We start from the raw sequence: 12,293 nt of genomic DNA, 5'->3' as shown, positions 1-12,293 counted from the left end.
TGAAACACACCTTCCTGGTGGCTCCAGGCCAGTCTTGCCAAGGGTTCAGGCAGAAGGCAGCTCACAGGCCCCCAGCAGCCCAAGCATTCAGGGAACTTCAGGTTCAGACCAGACCGCAGGGTCAGTCCAGAGTGAGGTGGGTGGGCCAGGTTGGGGGTGCGGGGTGGAGATGAGCAGGGCAGGTACTTTTTGAGGCAGCGACGGCAGCGACAGGATAGAAAAGTGTCAGAACACTGAAGTCAAATAACTGTGGGTGTTATAACCCGTGGAACCGCATGGAGCTGCCCTCATGGTTCATAGAACACCGGCCCCCAGAAGGTGCTTTTTTTCCTCTGGGTTTGAAGGGGACTCTGCAGACACAGATACAAAGGCATTGGGGCTTAGACACAGGACCTCACAGGGGGAGAGCATCATCCCCTCTTCCTCAGCTTCTGTCCTTATTATTTGAATTAAAGTCCAGAGTCAAGCTGGGCACTGGAGGTGAGTGGGCTCTGCATCAAAGTTGTGAGTCTCCCAAGCCCTCAGAGCTGTGTGACCTCAGAGGTGTGCTGGGGAAAGCTGGAGTCTGGTCCGTGCTGGGTCAGCGGCCCCTCCCACTTCCTCTGTTCTCCTCAGGCCCCAGTGACTCACAGGGCCTCTGCCTCCTGCTGCCACCTCCCATCCCACCCCCACAAACACCAGAAGGTACCCTTAACTCAAACTTTTTATTGTACTCAAGTAAAAACCCCCGCAGAGTGTGGCACAGACAAGGAGCGGGCAGAGGGCTGGGGATACTGAGGATCAGATCTCCAGCATGTCAGTCCAGTGTTCCTGTGGAGACAAGAGGGCTGGTCAAAGGCATCCCAGGAGATGGGGTGGCGTCGGGAAGCTGGCGGCAGAGCCACCCCTCACCTCTTCCAACTCCAAGTCCTCCTCTTCCTCCTCGGTGCCCATCCGGCACAGCCAGATCAGGTCTCCCCACAGCAGTGAGTTCTTACAGCTACCAAGGGGTGCGGTTGGTAGGAGACAGTCAGGATTACAAGCCTCCTCCAGGCCAGGCCCTGGGTGCCAAGATGAGGACTTGGCTGCCCCAGGCCTGGACTTGGACAACTGGGCACCGTCTTCCCAGAGCTAAACCAGGCAGGGGTAGGGGTGCAGGACTCACCCAGGGCATTGGCCCTCTAGAGGCAGAAGCTGCCCTGGCTCCTCCTGTAGAAACTCCTCTGCCAGGCAGATCACATGGGCCCTTAGGGAGCAGCCAGCGTGGGGGCAACACAGGGGGCCCTCTTCATCCTGTCAGAGGTGGCAGGCCGGTAAGAGAGGAACTGGGGAGTAATGATACAGCGAACAATCAAAGAATTTCAATGGACCAGACACTGTTGCGTAAAACAAGCCTATGCGGCAACCACTACTATCATTTGCATTTTATAGATGGGGAAACTGAGGCACAGAGAGGTTAAGTACTTGTCCACAGGCACTAAGTTGGCCAATTTTCTCAGAGTGTTAGCAGTAATTATGTAACAGTGTGGCCAGGGCAGCCGGACCTAGAGATCCTTATAGGCTAAGCAATTTCAGGCAGGTCACTTAATCTCTAAATGGCAAGAACTCAACTTACACTTACTGAGAGCTTAGAAGTCAGACCCACCATCTCAGTTAATTTATTAAATAGTTGGTCACCTGCTCTGTACCAGATCTGTTTTAGCATAGTGAAAAAGAACTAAATGCCCTTGTGGACAGGGGCAGGGGTAGAGGGGGTGGTGGAGGTGGTGGTAGAGTTGGTAGGAAGGACTGATAATAAGGTAAGCAAAATACATAGTATGTCAGACAATGTATTAAGCCTTAAAAAAAAAAAAAAAGGCAGGGAAGTGTACAAGAAAAAGTGGCAATTTTAGACAGAGAGCCAAGGAAGACCCACAGAGGGGAGGTGGCATTTTTATCAAGAAGGAAGGTCTAGGGAAGAATCTTCCAGTCAAAGAGTAAGGGCAAAGGCCCTGAGCAGGGTACTGGTGTTGAGGAATGGTCAGAAGCAATATCATCCCCATTTTAGAGATGGGGTCAGTCTAGCCAAAGGGTATTAGTGGGCTGCCCAGTTCCTCAGTAAACATCTTGAGCCTAGTCCTCCGAACCCTAGACCCGCCTGCCCCAACCTGGAGACCTGGTAGAACCGCTCACCTGGAGCACGCGCGCGCACAGGGTGCAGAAGGCCTCGGTATCATGGTCCCGCTCCTTCTCCGTGTCAACCAAGGGACTGGCGCGGCGCCTCGGGGCCGGGGCCCGGGGTGGCAGAGGCCCGAAGGCCAGTGGCACGTGTGGAGGCGGCGGTGGGCAGAGGTCCTGGCGGAAGTCAGCTCGGAGCCAGCGCAAGGTGAGCGGGAGGCGCTCCCAGGGCGGCGCGCGCAGCATGTGAGCCAGCACGCGCAGATGGAAGGCGAAGGAGGCTTCGCCGCGCAGGCGCGGACCCACGTGCGCCAGGCGGCGCGAGGCCTGTGGGTGCTGCCATGCCCACTCGAACTGTGGGTGGGGAGTACCGAGCTTCAGGACCACCGGGAAGTCCTCAGGCCCCAGCCTCCCCCCACCACATCCCGTCCCCTTACTTACCCGAAGGGCGGCCACAGCAGACGGGAAGCCGTGTACGATGAGCACCATTTCCCTGGGAAAAGGAGGGCGCGATCTCTGAGCCCTCCCCACCACAACCCCGTGTCAAGTCGAATCCCCTCGCCACGATGCGCCTCCAGTCCTATCCAAGAGTGGAGTCACACCCGGCCTCAAGCCTAGCCCACTAGACCCTGTCCCCTTCGTGGAGGTACTTTCCTCTCCTACATGCCAACCTCAGGCCCCTGCCTCCAGCACAGGTGTACTTAACAGCCCCCCTCAGTTCCTCTCCCCCTCAGGTTTTTTCCTATTCCAACCCAGCCTTGTTCACCAAGCCCCCTGTCTCTGCACCAAACCTAAATCATCAGTCCCCTTCCCACCCAATCCCCGCCTCTGAGTCCCACAGCTGAGACACACAGGGCTCCGCCTCCCTACCACCGCTCCTCCCCCGCGATAGGCCGGCCCGCAGCTCGGTTGATCTGCACCCCCATGCCGGCCCCGCCTACTGTCACTGTTCTGGCCCTGCCCTTCTCAGCGGGCCTCTCTCCCGCCGGGCCCCGCCTCCTAATTGAAGTCCTCCTCCTGATAGTGACCCGCCCCCTCTTACCAGGGCCCGCGCCCACTGGTCCTCCAGGCCCCGCCTTTTTTGCGGCCCGCGTTATGCTGCTGGACCCGACGAGCAGGGTTGATGGTGAACCCGACGTAAACGCGGCCCCGGTGCCGAGGGTTTAGGCAGTAGAGCAAGTAAACGCCAAAGAAACGCCCGGGCCTCGCCTCGCCCCCTGCGGGGCCCATCGCGACTAGGGGTTGATTGCTGTGGCCTGTGACCCCGGGGAGGGCTCGGCTGCCAGGGCCGCAAGATGCTTATCTAGCAAAAAGCGCTTGGGGGCGACCCCGAGGTTACCCTAGAGGCCACAGAAATGCAGGCTTGTGCACCCTCTCCTAGCTGGAGCTAGAGCGTCCAAACCGGCGCATTGAACCCAGGCTGCTGTGCGGGAGGCGTTTACCAATTAGCATCCGCTGGAGCCGATTTGGTCCTTATGCAGACTCTGATTGGCTAACTGTTGATAGGCGCAGAAACTCAAAACTTGAAAGCTGGACTTGTGGCAGGGCGGAAGTGCTGAGTTTACGGACGCCTTAGTAGGGGCGGAAGTAGAGGCTTCAGCGGAAGTGGCACCAATAAGGGCGGAAGCATTGTGGCCGGGGTCCGAGCTGGGATTCCGTCTGCGCTGGGCTGCGGCAATGGAACTGAGCGCCGAGTACCTCCGGGAGAAGCTGCAGCGGGACCTTGAGGCGGAGCACGTGGTGAGTTGAGTGGCCTGGACTCGCCAAACGAGGGGAACAGGGCTCCTGGGGGGCGGGCTTGGCACCATCCACACCATTCTTCCCCATAGGAAGTGGAGGACACGACTCCCAACCGTTGCGCGTCCAGCTTCCGAGTCCTCGTGGTGTCGGCCAAATTCGAGGGGAAGCCGCTGCTTCAGAGACACCGGTGAGACCCCGGGAACACCTCACTCAGCGTGGTCCCAGCTTTGGGATCACATCCCCGGCCACTCCCTGAAACCTAACTCTTTCACCCCTGCCAGCACGGCCCAGCACCTCAGTCTCCTGTCTCTCCCTAGCTTCGGGGACCGCGACCCAGGCCCCAGCCTGCTGTTCTCTAACCCCATCTCTCCCCTAGGCTTGTGAACACGTGCCTAGCGGAAGAGCTCCTGCACATCCATGCTTTTGAGCAGAAAACCCTGACACCAGAGCAGTGGGCCCGTGAGCAGCAGAAATAAGAGACTGGGACCAGCACACGCATTAAATTATGAATCAAGGCCAGCTTGTGTCAGTGTGTTGTGTGTATGAGGGTGAGAGGCTGCAGAGGTTGAGTCTAGGGCCTGGCTTCTCCCTGCCCCCAACTCTCCATTGTTTTACTTTGGGTAAGGTCCTCTCCACACATAGGCGTTGGTGTCCCTGCTTTTAAATGAAAGTCCTGTTCTTTAAGTCCCTTCAAGTGTGGGCCTCACAGGTCTTCTCTGTAATCTTTGGACCCTAGGGGTACTGCCACTACCCACCCAACCCACCCATTCATTGACCTGGGGGTTCCTGCTTTGCTTTCCTTCAGGATGCACAGAGAAGACAGTGCTCAGAGTTTCAGGGCCCTGGGCAATTTAACAAACCTCTCCCCCTCCCCAACATCACCCCGGGGTCCCCTTCCAGTTCCCCTAGCCCTTCACAGCCTCAGGGACCTGGTGCCCCAGTAGGGGCTTCCAAATGTGCCGAACCTGGAATGCTGATGTTTTCTGGCCCACTGGAGGAGGTCCAGTGACCCTTTAGCCCTGGGCTTGATGTGACTACAGCTGCCCTGGGGAGATGGTGAGGTTTTCAGGAATGGAGGAATGCGCAGGCCATAGGGAGCGGATTACAGCAGGAAAATAACCTGAGCCACAAAATTGGGGCAGATGATGCCCCTAGCGTCAGTCATAAACACAGGTGCCAGGGTTGTTTAGGCCTTGCACAGATGAGGTCCCTGAGACCCAGGAGGGATAGCAAGCGACCCAGTTGGGGCCAGGGCCCTTTGAGGGTGAGAAATTGCAGATTTCAAACATCTCACCCACCCTGTCCCACTGTTTTCCAGGTCAGATTCTTGGTCCCTAAATTACCGCCACCCCCTACCACTGTCTCTTGTTCCTATTAAGGGAGAATGGGCTGGTAAAGCTGGAAGTCATGGTGATTAGGGGTTAATGCGTCTAGGTTCCACGGATCCTTTCCTGAACTTTTTTTAGTTTCCCTGGGCCAGGAGGGAAACTAGTATCTACTCAAAAGTCTATTTCACCAAAAGGACCCATCACCCCTGTGTGCAGGAGAAGGTGAGGCCCAGGCTCCAGATGTTCTGGTTCTCTCTCTACCTGATTGGATCCACCGCCTGCATTCACAGAGCTGTGGTGGTAATCCTCTCCAGTCTATAGATCAACAGCAAGCCTAGAGAGAAGTGACTTGCCCAGGGTCACATGGCTTGCATAGAGGTTGAGACACAAAACAAGGAGACAAGGACATTTGGCATGCCGAAGTGGGGGAGGAGGTTCGCATTGGACATTTGGTCCTTGCTGTGGTCCCTGAATGGATGAATGAAGCCCTGCTGTGGCAGGACACCCATCCCTAATAGCCCAGTGTACCAGCTCAGGGTGTCATCTGCTAAGCTGGCCATCAAAAACCGACTTGTAAGTTCCTCTTTGATAGGCCTGACAGATCTATTCAGTTCCCTCTCAGAGGCCAGGCCCAGGCAGAAGCCACAGTAAGGGCTTAAGAGGCAGCAGCACTGTGCAGGGAAGACTGAACGAGAAGGGAAGACTCAGTCATGACTTGGGATCTGCCCCTCAACAAGCCCCTCTGTGGTCTCGGGCATTCAGAGGCATCCCCCCAGCCCCTGCCATGGGTCAATCTTATCAGGGCTGCGGAGGGGAAAGCTCAAGGGCAGGTCAGTTCAGCAGACCCCGCATCCGGTGACTAGTTATCAGAGTCTGAGAGGTACCAGAAAATAAAGCCATTTTATTATTATTTTCTCATCTGCCATTGTGGACTGAGGAGTGGGAGGGGAGGGAGGCAGTGCTGTTGGCCCCAGCCACTGGTCCTCTACTTGGCCTGGACTGTCTCCTCCAGCCTATCCAGGCGCTTCTGTAGTTCCTGCACGGTGGCCTGGAGCTTCCTCATCTCCTCCTCCAGCCGGGATACAGCATCCTGGGGGATCCAGGGCTGTATTAGGCCCAGCTCCTCCCTGGCCACTAAGCCTCCTCCCAAAAGCCCCAAGGGCTTCAGCCCTTCCAATTCTCAGCCAGAAACCTGCAGGCCTATAAGCCTGAAACCTGTTTTCTGAGGCCTCAGGATTACCCACTCCCAGCCCCCAAGGGATCCCGAATATTGTGAGTTTGGGCTGCCCCAAATGCCAGCCTCCTTCCACTGGGCCAATGACCACATCAGTAGCAGCCCCTGCCCTGCTTCTCACCGAGCTGGGAGCACCACTGGCCTCTGCTGCTGTCTTCCTGCGCCCAGTGTCCAGGCCCCGGTTGACCCTCAGCTCCCGGCTCTTTGGGGGCACGTAGCCATCCTTGAGGGAAATAAGGAGGGGCCCTGCATCCCGACCCCCCAGCCACTCCTCAGCCGTGAGGGCAGCGTCAGGCCCTGCAGTGGGCGGGTACAGGTCCTCCTGGAACAGGTCCGACTGTGGGGCAAGGCCAAGGCTGGTTAAGAGAGTACTTAAGTCATGCCACCACCCGGCAACTCCCAGAGCCTGGGGAGGGACGTGGGAGCATCACCTTTCTAGGCACCGTCATGGCAATGGGTTCACACCTCCGCTCATGCAGCTTGTAGAATCTGTGGAAACAGAAAGGTGAGCATCGCCCACAGCATGGCTGGGCTGGGACTGAAGGTCAACATGGGGTCAGCACTGCCCAGGGTGCATGCTCAGGTCAGGGTCAGGGGCAGTCACCTGGCAATCTCACACTTGTTCACCTCCAGACCGCGTTTAGGCATGTAGCCCATGCCACGCTGGGACTCCTTGGAACTGAACATGGAGAGATAGTGCAGGAATGGGGCCTCGGAAGTGATCTCGAAGTACCGGATGGAGCTGTCACCCTGCAAGGGAGGATCAGTACCGACAGATGCCTCCAGCTGTGGTCCTTTCCAAGTCCCCCTGCCCGCCTCGCTCCCCCAACCCCCTGCCCGCCTGGGCCACCTTGCCACAGAGGTAGACAATGTTGGTGTCGGGGTCAAAGAAGGGCAGCAGGACACCACTGCTCGTGTCCAGCTCCTGCAGGGACAGCGGCTCCTCCAGGTGCTTCTGTAAAGAAGGGCGGGAGGTAATGATCCGAGCCAGGTTAGGCCAGTGGGTGCTGTGGTGCTGAGGAGGTGGAGTGGGGGGCTCACAGACCATCTAGCAGAAACCCCCATCTCAAGGTGGGTAAACTGAGGCCATAGCCATCTCGCTGGGCAAGTGGCAGGGCAAGGACTAAGTCTCTGCTCCCTGCCCAGGACTCACCGTGTCCCACAGTGCCACCTGCCGCTCGCTCATGCGGCTGAAGCCAGTGGTCAGGATCTTTCCATCTGACACAAACACAGCACGCACCGGCCGGGTCCCTTCGTGGGGACGCTCCTTCTCCTGGAAAAAGAGGGAAGGGGTTGGCCAGGCATCCGCACAAGCATCCTAAAGGCCAGGCCCCAGTTGGGAGCTAGAGAGGGCAGCATCTAGGGGCCTGGTTGGTGGTGGGTTGGAGGGGCAAAGCTCCCAGGGTCAAGGGGTCAAGGCCACTCACAGCGACAATGGTGCCTTTGCGGGGCTCAATGATGCGAACTCGCTTGTCGCGGCAGGAGGTGCAGATGAGGCCGCCATCTCGGCTCCAGTCCACGCTGTAGATCGTGTCCGGGTGCACGTCCGAGCCCAGTGTCAGCACAGCCGCCCCAGTGCCCACGTCCCACACCAAGATCACGTTGTCGCAACCTGGGCGATGTCCCCAGTGTCAGAATCCATAAGCCTTCCACCCTCGCTGTCAGGCAACCAGCCCTCCCCTCTTTTCCCTCCAGGCACCTGCACTCAGCAGCACATTCTGGGCTGTGGGGTGCCAGGCCACGATGCCTACGCGCTTGGTGTGTCCCTCCAGTGTGACAACAGGCTCCCGCAGGGGCAGCGTCAGACCCCCATCAGGGATCTCCCACACCTACGGAGAAAGGACAAGTGAGTCTTGGGGACTCCAAAGGTCAGGTCCGTGCTGGAGCCCCCTCCTGGCCCCTGTGTCCCCCCCCCAACACTCACCATGACTGTGCAGTCCTCAGAGCCACTGGCAATGACGTTATCATTGTGCGGGCACCAAGCAATGTCCAGCACGGGGGCGGTATGGCCACAGACCGTAGGCACATTCTTGTCTACGCGTCCAGTCTGGAGGAAACAGCAGGGCTTCTGAGGGAAGTGCTTTTGCCCTCCAAACCCAATCCAACCTCCCCACACCCCTCAGAGAGGCACAGAGAGAAAAGCTGTGGGGTTCCTGGGAGGCAGAGCAGGGCCTAGGGGGGTGGGAGGGTTTGTCGTCTGCCCCAGTCTGAGTTTCTGGGCAACTCAGGAGGGCTGTCATGAGTAGCACAGGGTTGGGGTGCGGGGCTGGTCCTTCCTTACTGTCAGACCCTGGCCAAGTTCCTGCCATCTCTATCTCAGTTTCTCATCCATGCCCTGTGGCCTGGGGCCCCACCCCCACCCCCACTTCCCCAAGTGAGGCTTCAATGAGGCAACAGGCCAGGGCCCCGGGAATGGGACAGGCTTGGGGGTAGTTATTTTGCGGTTGGGGTTCCCCAGGGAAGTGTGTATGACTGGTGGGGCTGTGGAGATGGGTCCTTCCAAAAGGACAGGGATGGGGAAGTCTGTCATAGCTGGCCCCCAGGCTGGAGCAGAGGTTTGGAAATGGCTGCTTCCGGGGATGGCTGCTGCAGCAGGGTTTCCTGTGTGAAGAGCTAGCCCAGCTCTCACCCCAACAACCACTTCCTCTTCTCTTTGTTTCCATCAGCCCTTTTAAGGTAACAACTTAGGGCCCATCTCCCCTTCCTGTCTCACCTCTCAAGAGCCCAGGAGTATGCTTGGGGAGGGGGGGTCAGCAGACAGCAGGGGGTGGGAAGCAGGATCTGAGGGAGACCAGGGTTGGGGGAGGGGAGAGGATCTCTTACATCATCCCAGCCTGTGAGCTGGGAGCCAGAGCTTGCTGGGCTCCCAAGGGCTGGAGAGGCCCAGACCCGGAGTCTCTCCAAACCCTAAGATCACTGCTGGGCCTGCCCAGACCCTCATCCCAGCCCACTCTGTGCTCCCCAGGTGAGAAAGCTCCAGGCTGAGACTTGGGGGCCTGGCCCTGGGTCTGAAGGACTCACTGTACGACCCTTCCCACACCATCTTCCCTCTGAGCTTAGCTTCCATAGACCCCTGCCTGCAGGACCTGAAGGATGCTTCAGGTTCATGAGGCCCAGCTCACTTTTACAGATGACAACACTGCGGCCCAGGAAGGCTTAGTGACAGTCACCTAATCAGGACACTCAGGGGGTTACTGGATAACCAGAGGCCCCCTTAGGAGGAGGACTACTGTCCCCAGGACTCCAGGGGCTCACCTTGCCCAGGGGCAGCACCAGGAAGGCCCCTCCCCCGCTGGCCTCACAGATCAGGGCCATGAACTTGGGGTTGACAGCGCAGAAGCCACTGTCCCAGGTGGTCTGTGAGACACGCACGTCCTCATAGCACTGGTCGGCCTTGGCTGGCTGTCCAAACACATGGCGGAACTTACTGGAACGGACCACCTGCCGGCTCATCCTGGAGGACACATAGGTGGAGGAGAACTTTTCTCCCTTCAGGTCAATTCTGACTTATCAAGGCCCTGTCTCTCCCAGGACACCCCTCTGCCTGGAGTTCACGGTCTCAGCTCGCTTCCCCAGCATCACCTCCCCGGGCCCCCTGCCACTCTTCTCTGTAACCAACATCCTGCTACCCTCACACTCGTATCTTGCCCGCCCCTTGTCACTCCTGGCTAACCTGCAAGGCCCACCTTCTCCACCCACCCCAGGCCAGGCTTCTGTACCCTCGGCCTCCACAGCAGAGCCTGGTGTGGGGTTGCATCTAGTGCTGATCTGTCCACTGACTGGGTGACAAACACAGAGCCATCCCCTCTGGGGGTTCACACTCCAGGGCTTCAGTGCAACAGCTTGGAGTGTGGGTTCTCAGCCTGGGCATCCAGACTCACAACCTCACACCCACGTGGGGCACTTCCTAAAGGCAGGGGCCCTCCCTCGCCTCCAGACATGGCTGGACATGCAGAGGTAGGTGGGTTTGCCCAGGAGGCACGTCCTCAGTGGTAGGATGGTTTCCCCAGTGGGCCTCTGGGCACCAGAAGCAGGCGGATGGCTGGGTCCCAGCATCTCCTCCCCCACACACCTCTGCTTCTCACCTCCACTTAAGCAGGTGCCCTTAAGTGCCTTCTCCACCCCCATGAACCATCCACAGGAAGGGAGCAGCCTGTGCTGACTTCTCTGAGGTCCACCTAGATGGTTTTCCCCCATGGTGGCTGGGCGGACAGCAAGCGAAGCCAAGAGGCCTACCTCTGGCTCGCCCCGCTTGAGGCTCCATCCTGGCACCCAGCAGCATTGCCTTCCAGCTCAGCGTGGGGGCCATGCTGCCGACTCGAGGGCACCCCCAGGGCCTCTCCTCCACTGCCCCAGCTTCACACATTTGCCCCTCCTTTGGGCCTGGCCCTTCTCACTGGGGGCTCCAGCCACCCTCACCCACCCTGTGACTCCCCAGGTGGCTCCTGGGTCCACCTGCCCAGAAAAGGGATGAGGAGCATGTGTGAGGAGAAGCAGTCTGGGGGCAGGAAGATCCATCCCAAGTGGGAAGCCTGGGTTAAGGGAGAGGGGAGCCCCAAATGGGGTTGGGAGACAGGAAGCCATCACCCCACCCTGCCTCCTCCCCCACCACAGGTACCAGGCCCGGAAACCACGGAAAGGGGAACTTGGCCTTTTCTTGTTTTGCTCTCAACCCCTTCCTGTCTCCAAGCTCAGGGCAGCTGCTGGGCTCCCTCCACCCTGCCCCCACCCCCAACCCCAAAGACTCCAATTCTGAGGATAGTGGGGGCTGGAAGGTGTCCTGACCCCCCAGCTTCCCCACCTTCATCTTGGCTGTGGTGGTCCCACCATCCTCGTCCCCTCACAGCGCTCTCGGACACACAGATGGACCTTCCCACACCCACCCACACCCACACCCTCAGGCGAGTTCTTCCACGCGGGGTGTGGACCAGCTCGGTCCCCATCTCAGAGCCAGCTTGCTCTGACAGTCTGTCCGCCCCCACAGCCGGCTTCTGCCAAGCTCTCGCCTGCCCCACAGGTGGCTCGGGGCAGTGATGTCGAGTCCCGTCTCCTGGGCCCCAGCCTTACCTGCTGCTGAGATGAGTGACCCCCGCAAACGGAGGAGGGAGAGGAGGAGGAGGAGGAAGGAGCTGGAGGAGCCTGAGACTGCCCGCTGAGGATGCTCTTGTCAAGACAATGAATGAGAAGCGGCGGCGCCCGCCTCCTTAGGGGTGGCAGCGCCCCTTTGGGCGGAGCTCTGAAAGAGGAGAGCCCTTCCCTCCGCGGAGGCGCCGCCGAGCCCCTCCCTCCGCCGAGAAGCTCAGCGCCTCAGCTGCCAATTCCAAACCAAAACAGATGCTGCTGGCCAGTCGCTGGCAATCTAATCTGCACTTTTTAATGTCAAAATGCAAAAATAACCTGTTCCTGCTTTCCTCCTTCAGCCCACCCCCAGCCTACTCGCCACCCTTTCCCTGGCATTCATGAACCGGCCAATCCATTCCCCCTAGCGGGCCTTGGTACCGGCCCCCACGCCCACCCCCAGCTAAGGCTGTTTTCTCCTGCCCAACCGACTGTCGGGGAACAGAGGAGGGGAGGGGTCAAGGAGGAGGGAGAGCCCTGGGGCTGTCCAGGCTCCTAGATTACAAATGGGTGGCCTTGGGAGAGTCCCTTAACCTCTCTGGGTCTGTCTTCATCCAGGAGCCCCTCTGCCCTGCCTGCCTCACGGGGGACAAATGAAACAATTAGGCATTAGGGGGCACCTCGTTGTGCAGGGGCCACAGAGGTGAAGGAGGCAGAGTCAGACTCCTGCCCCCAAAGAGCTCTCTGCCTCCTGGAAGGAGAAGCACAAGTAACAGTTCAAAGGAGCTAAGCAGAGG

The 12,293-nt window shown here is 58.9% G+C and overlaps 3 protein-coding genes across 7 annotated transcripts; 1 reads left to right on the top strand and 2 right to left on the bottom strand.

Moving 5' to 3' along the window:
* Positions 1-685: 685 nt before the first annotated feature.
* Positions 686-3,712, bottom strand: SLX1A (SLX1 homolog A, structure-specific endonuclease subunit). Of its 5 annotated transcripts, none has more exons than XR_006720816.2 (6): positions 3,179-3,652; positions 2,578-2,629; positions 2,152-2,490; positions 1,145-1,272; positions 892-1,040; positions 686-810 (listed from the first exon to the last, which is right to left on the bottom strand). XR_006720816.2 is itself a non-coding variant. In XM_010972525.3 (6 exons), the coding sequence occupies exons 1-6, from the start codon at positions 3,364-3,366 to the stop codon at positions 781-783; spliced, it is 825 nt and encodes a 274-aa protein (XP_010970827.2). In that variant the 5' UTR covers positions 3,367-3,652; the 3' UTR covers positions 686-780. The 5 variants fall into 5 exon arrangements, 4 of the variants coding, with proteins under 4 accessions (XP_010970827.2, XP_045364220.2, XP_045364218.2 ...); XM_010972525.3 differs by having other exon boundaries at positions 892-979; XM_045508264.2 differs by having other exon boundaries at positions 686-979; positions 3,579-3,712.
* BOLA2B (bolA family member 2B) lies at positions 3,671-4,395 on the top strand. Its single transcript, XM_045508265.2, has 3 exons — positions 3,671-3,876; positions 3,966-4,063; positions 4,253-4,395. Exons 1-3 carry the CDS (start codon positions 3,814-3,816, stop codon positions 4,350-4,352), a joined length of 261 nt encoding a protein of 86 aa, XP_045364221.1. The 5' UTR covers positions 3,671-3,813; the 3' UTR covers positions 4,353-4,395.
* Positions 4,396-6,085: 1,690 nt separating this feature from the next.
* CORO1A (coronin 1A) lies at positions 6,086-11,664 on the bottom strand. Its single transcript, XM_010972522.3, has 11 exons — positions 11,506-11,664; positions 9,694-9,892; positions 8,363-8,485; positions 8,138-8,267; positions 7,866-8,050; positions 7,592-7,711; positions 7,289-7,393; positions 7,043-7,188; positions 6,870-6,927; positions 6,560-6,775; positions 6,086-6,294 (listed from the first exon to the last, which is right to left on the bottom strand). Exons 2-11 carry the CDS (start codon positions 9,889-9,891, stop codon positions 6,190-6,192), a joined length of 1,386 nt encoding a protein of 461 aa, XP_010970824.1. The 5' UTR covers position 9,892; positions 11,506-11,664; the 3' UTR covers positions 6,086-6,189.
* Between the last annotated feature and the right edge of the window lie 629 nt (positions 11,665-12,293).

This window comes from Camelus bactrianus, chromosome 18 (genome assembly GCF_048773025.1).
Source record: "Camelus bactrianus isolate YW-2024 breed Bactrian camel chromosome 18, ASM4877302v1, whole genome shotgun sequence".
In the NCBI taxonomy this organism is placed as follows: Eukaryota; Metazoa; Chordata; class Mammalia; order Artiodactyla; family Camelidae; genus Camelus; species Camelus bactrianus.
Note: the sequence above shows the minus strand (reverse complement) of the source record. Positions and strands in the feature narration are given on the sequence as shown.

Bases quoted from the DNA above. Each gene is read 5' to 3' on its own strand.
- CORO1A (XM_010972522.3), bottom strand. From the start codon at position 9,891: ATGAGCCGGCAGGTGGTCCGTTCCAGTAAGTTCCGCCATGTGTTTGGA. The intron at 8,268-8,362 runs GTGAGTGTTGGG...CTTTCTCCGTAG, and splicing joins CTGAGGACTGCACAGTCATG to GTGTGGGAGATCCCTGATGG. The intron at 6,928-7,042 runs GTGACTGCCCCT...CTGTTTCCACAG, and splicing joins AACAAGTGTGAGATTGCCAG to ATTCTACAAGCTGCATGAGC.
- BOLA2B (XM_045508265.2), top strand. From the start codon at position 3,814: ATGGAACTGAGCGCCGAGTACCTCCGGGAGAAGCTGCAGCGGGACCTT. The intron at 3,877-3,965 runs GTGAGTTGAGTG...TCTTCCCCATAG, and splicing joins ACCTTGAGGCGGAGCACGTG to GAAGTGGAGGACACGACTCC. The intron at 4,064-4,252 runs GTGAGACCCCGG...TCTCTCCCCTAG, and splicing joins CCGCTGCTTCAGAGACACCG to GCTTGTGAACACGTGCCTAG.
- SLX1A (XM_045508262.2), bottom strand. From the start codon at position 3,366: ATGGGCCCCGCAGGGGGCGAGGCGAGGCCCGGGCGTTTCTTTGGCGTT. The intron at 2,630-3,178 runs GTAAGAGGGGGC...TCCTTTTCCCAG, and splicing joins ACCAGTGGGCGCGGGCCCTG to GGAAATGGTGCTCATCGTAC. The intron at 2,491-2,577 runs GTAAGTAAGGGG...CCCCACCCACAG, and splicing joins CTGCTGTGGCCGCCCTTCGG to TTCGAGTGGGCATGGCAGCA.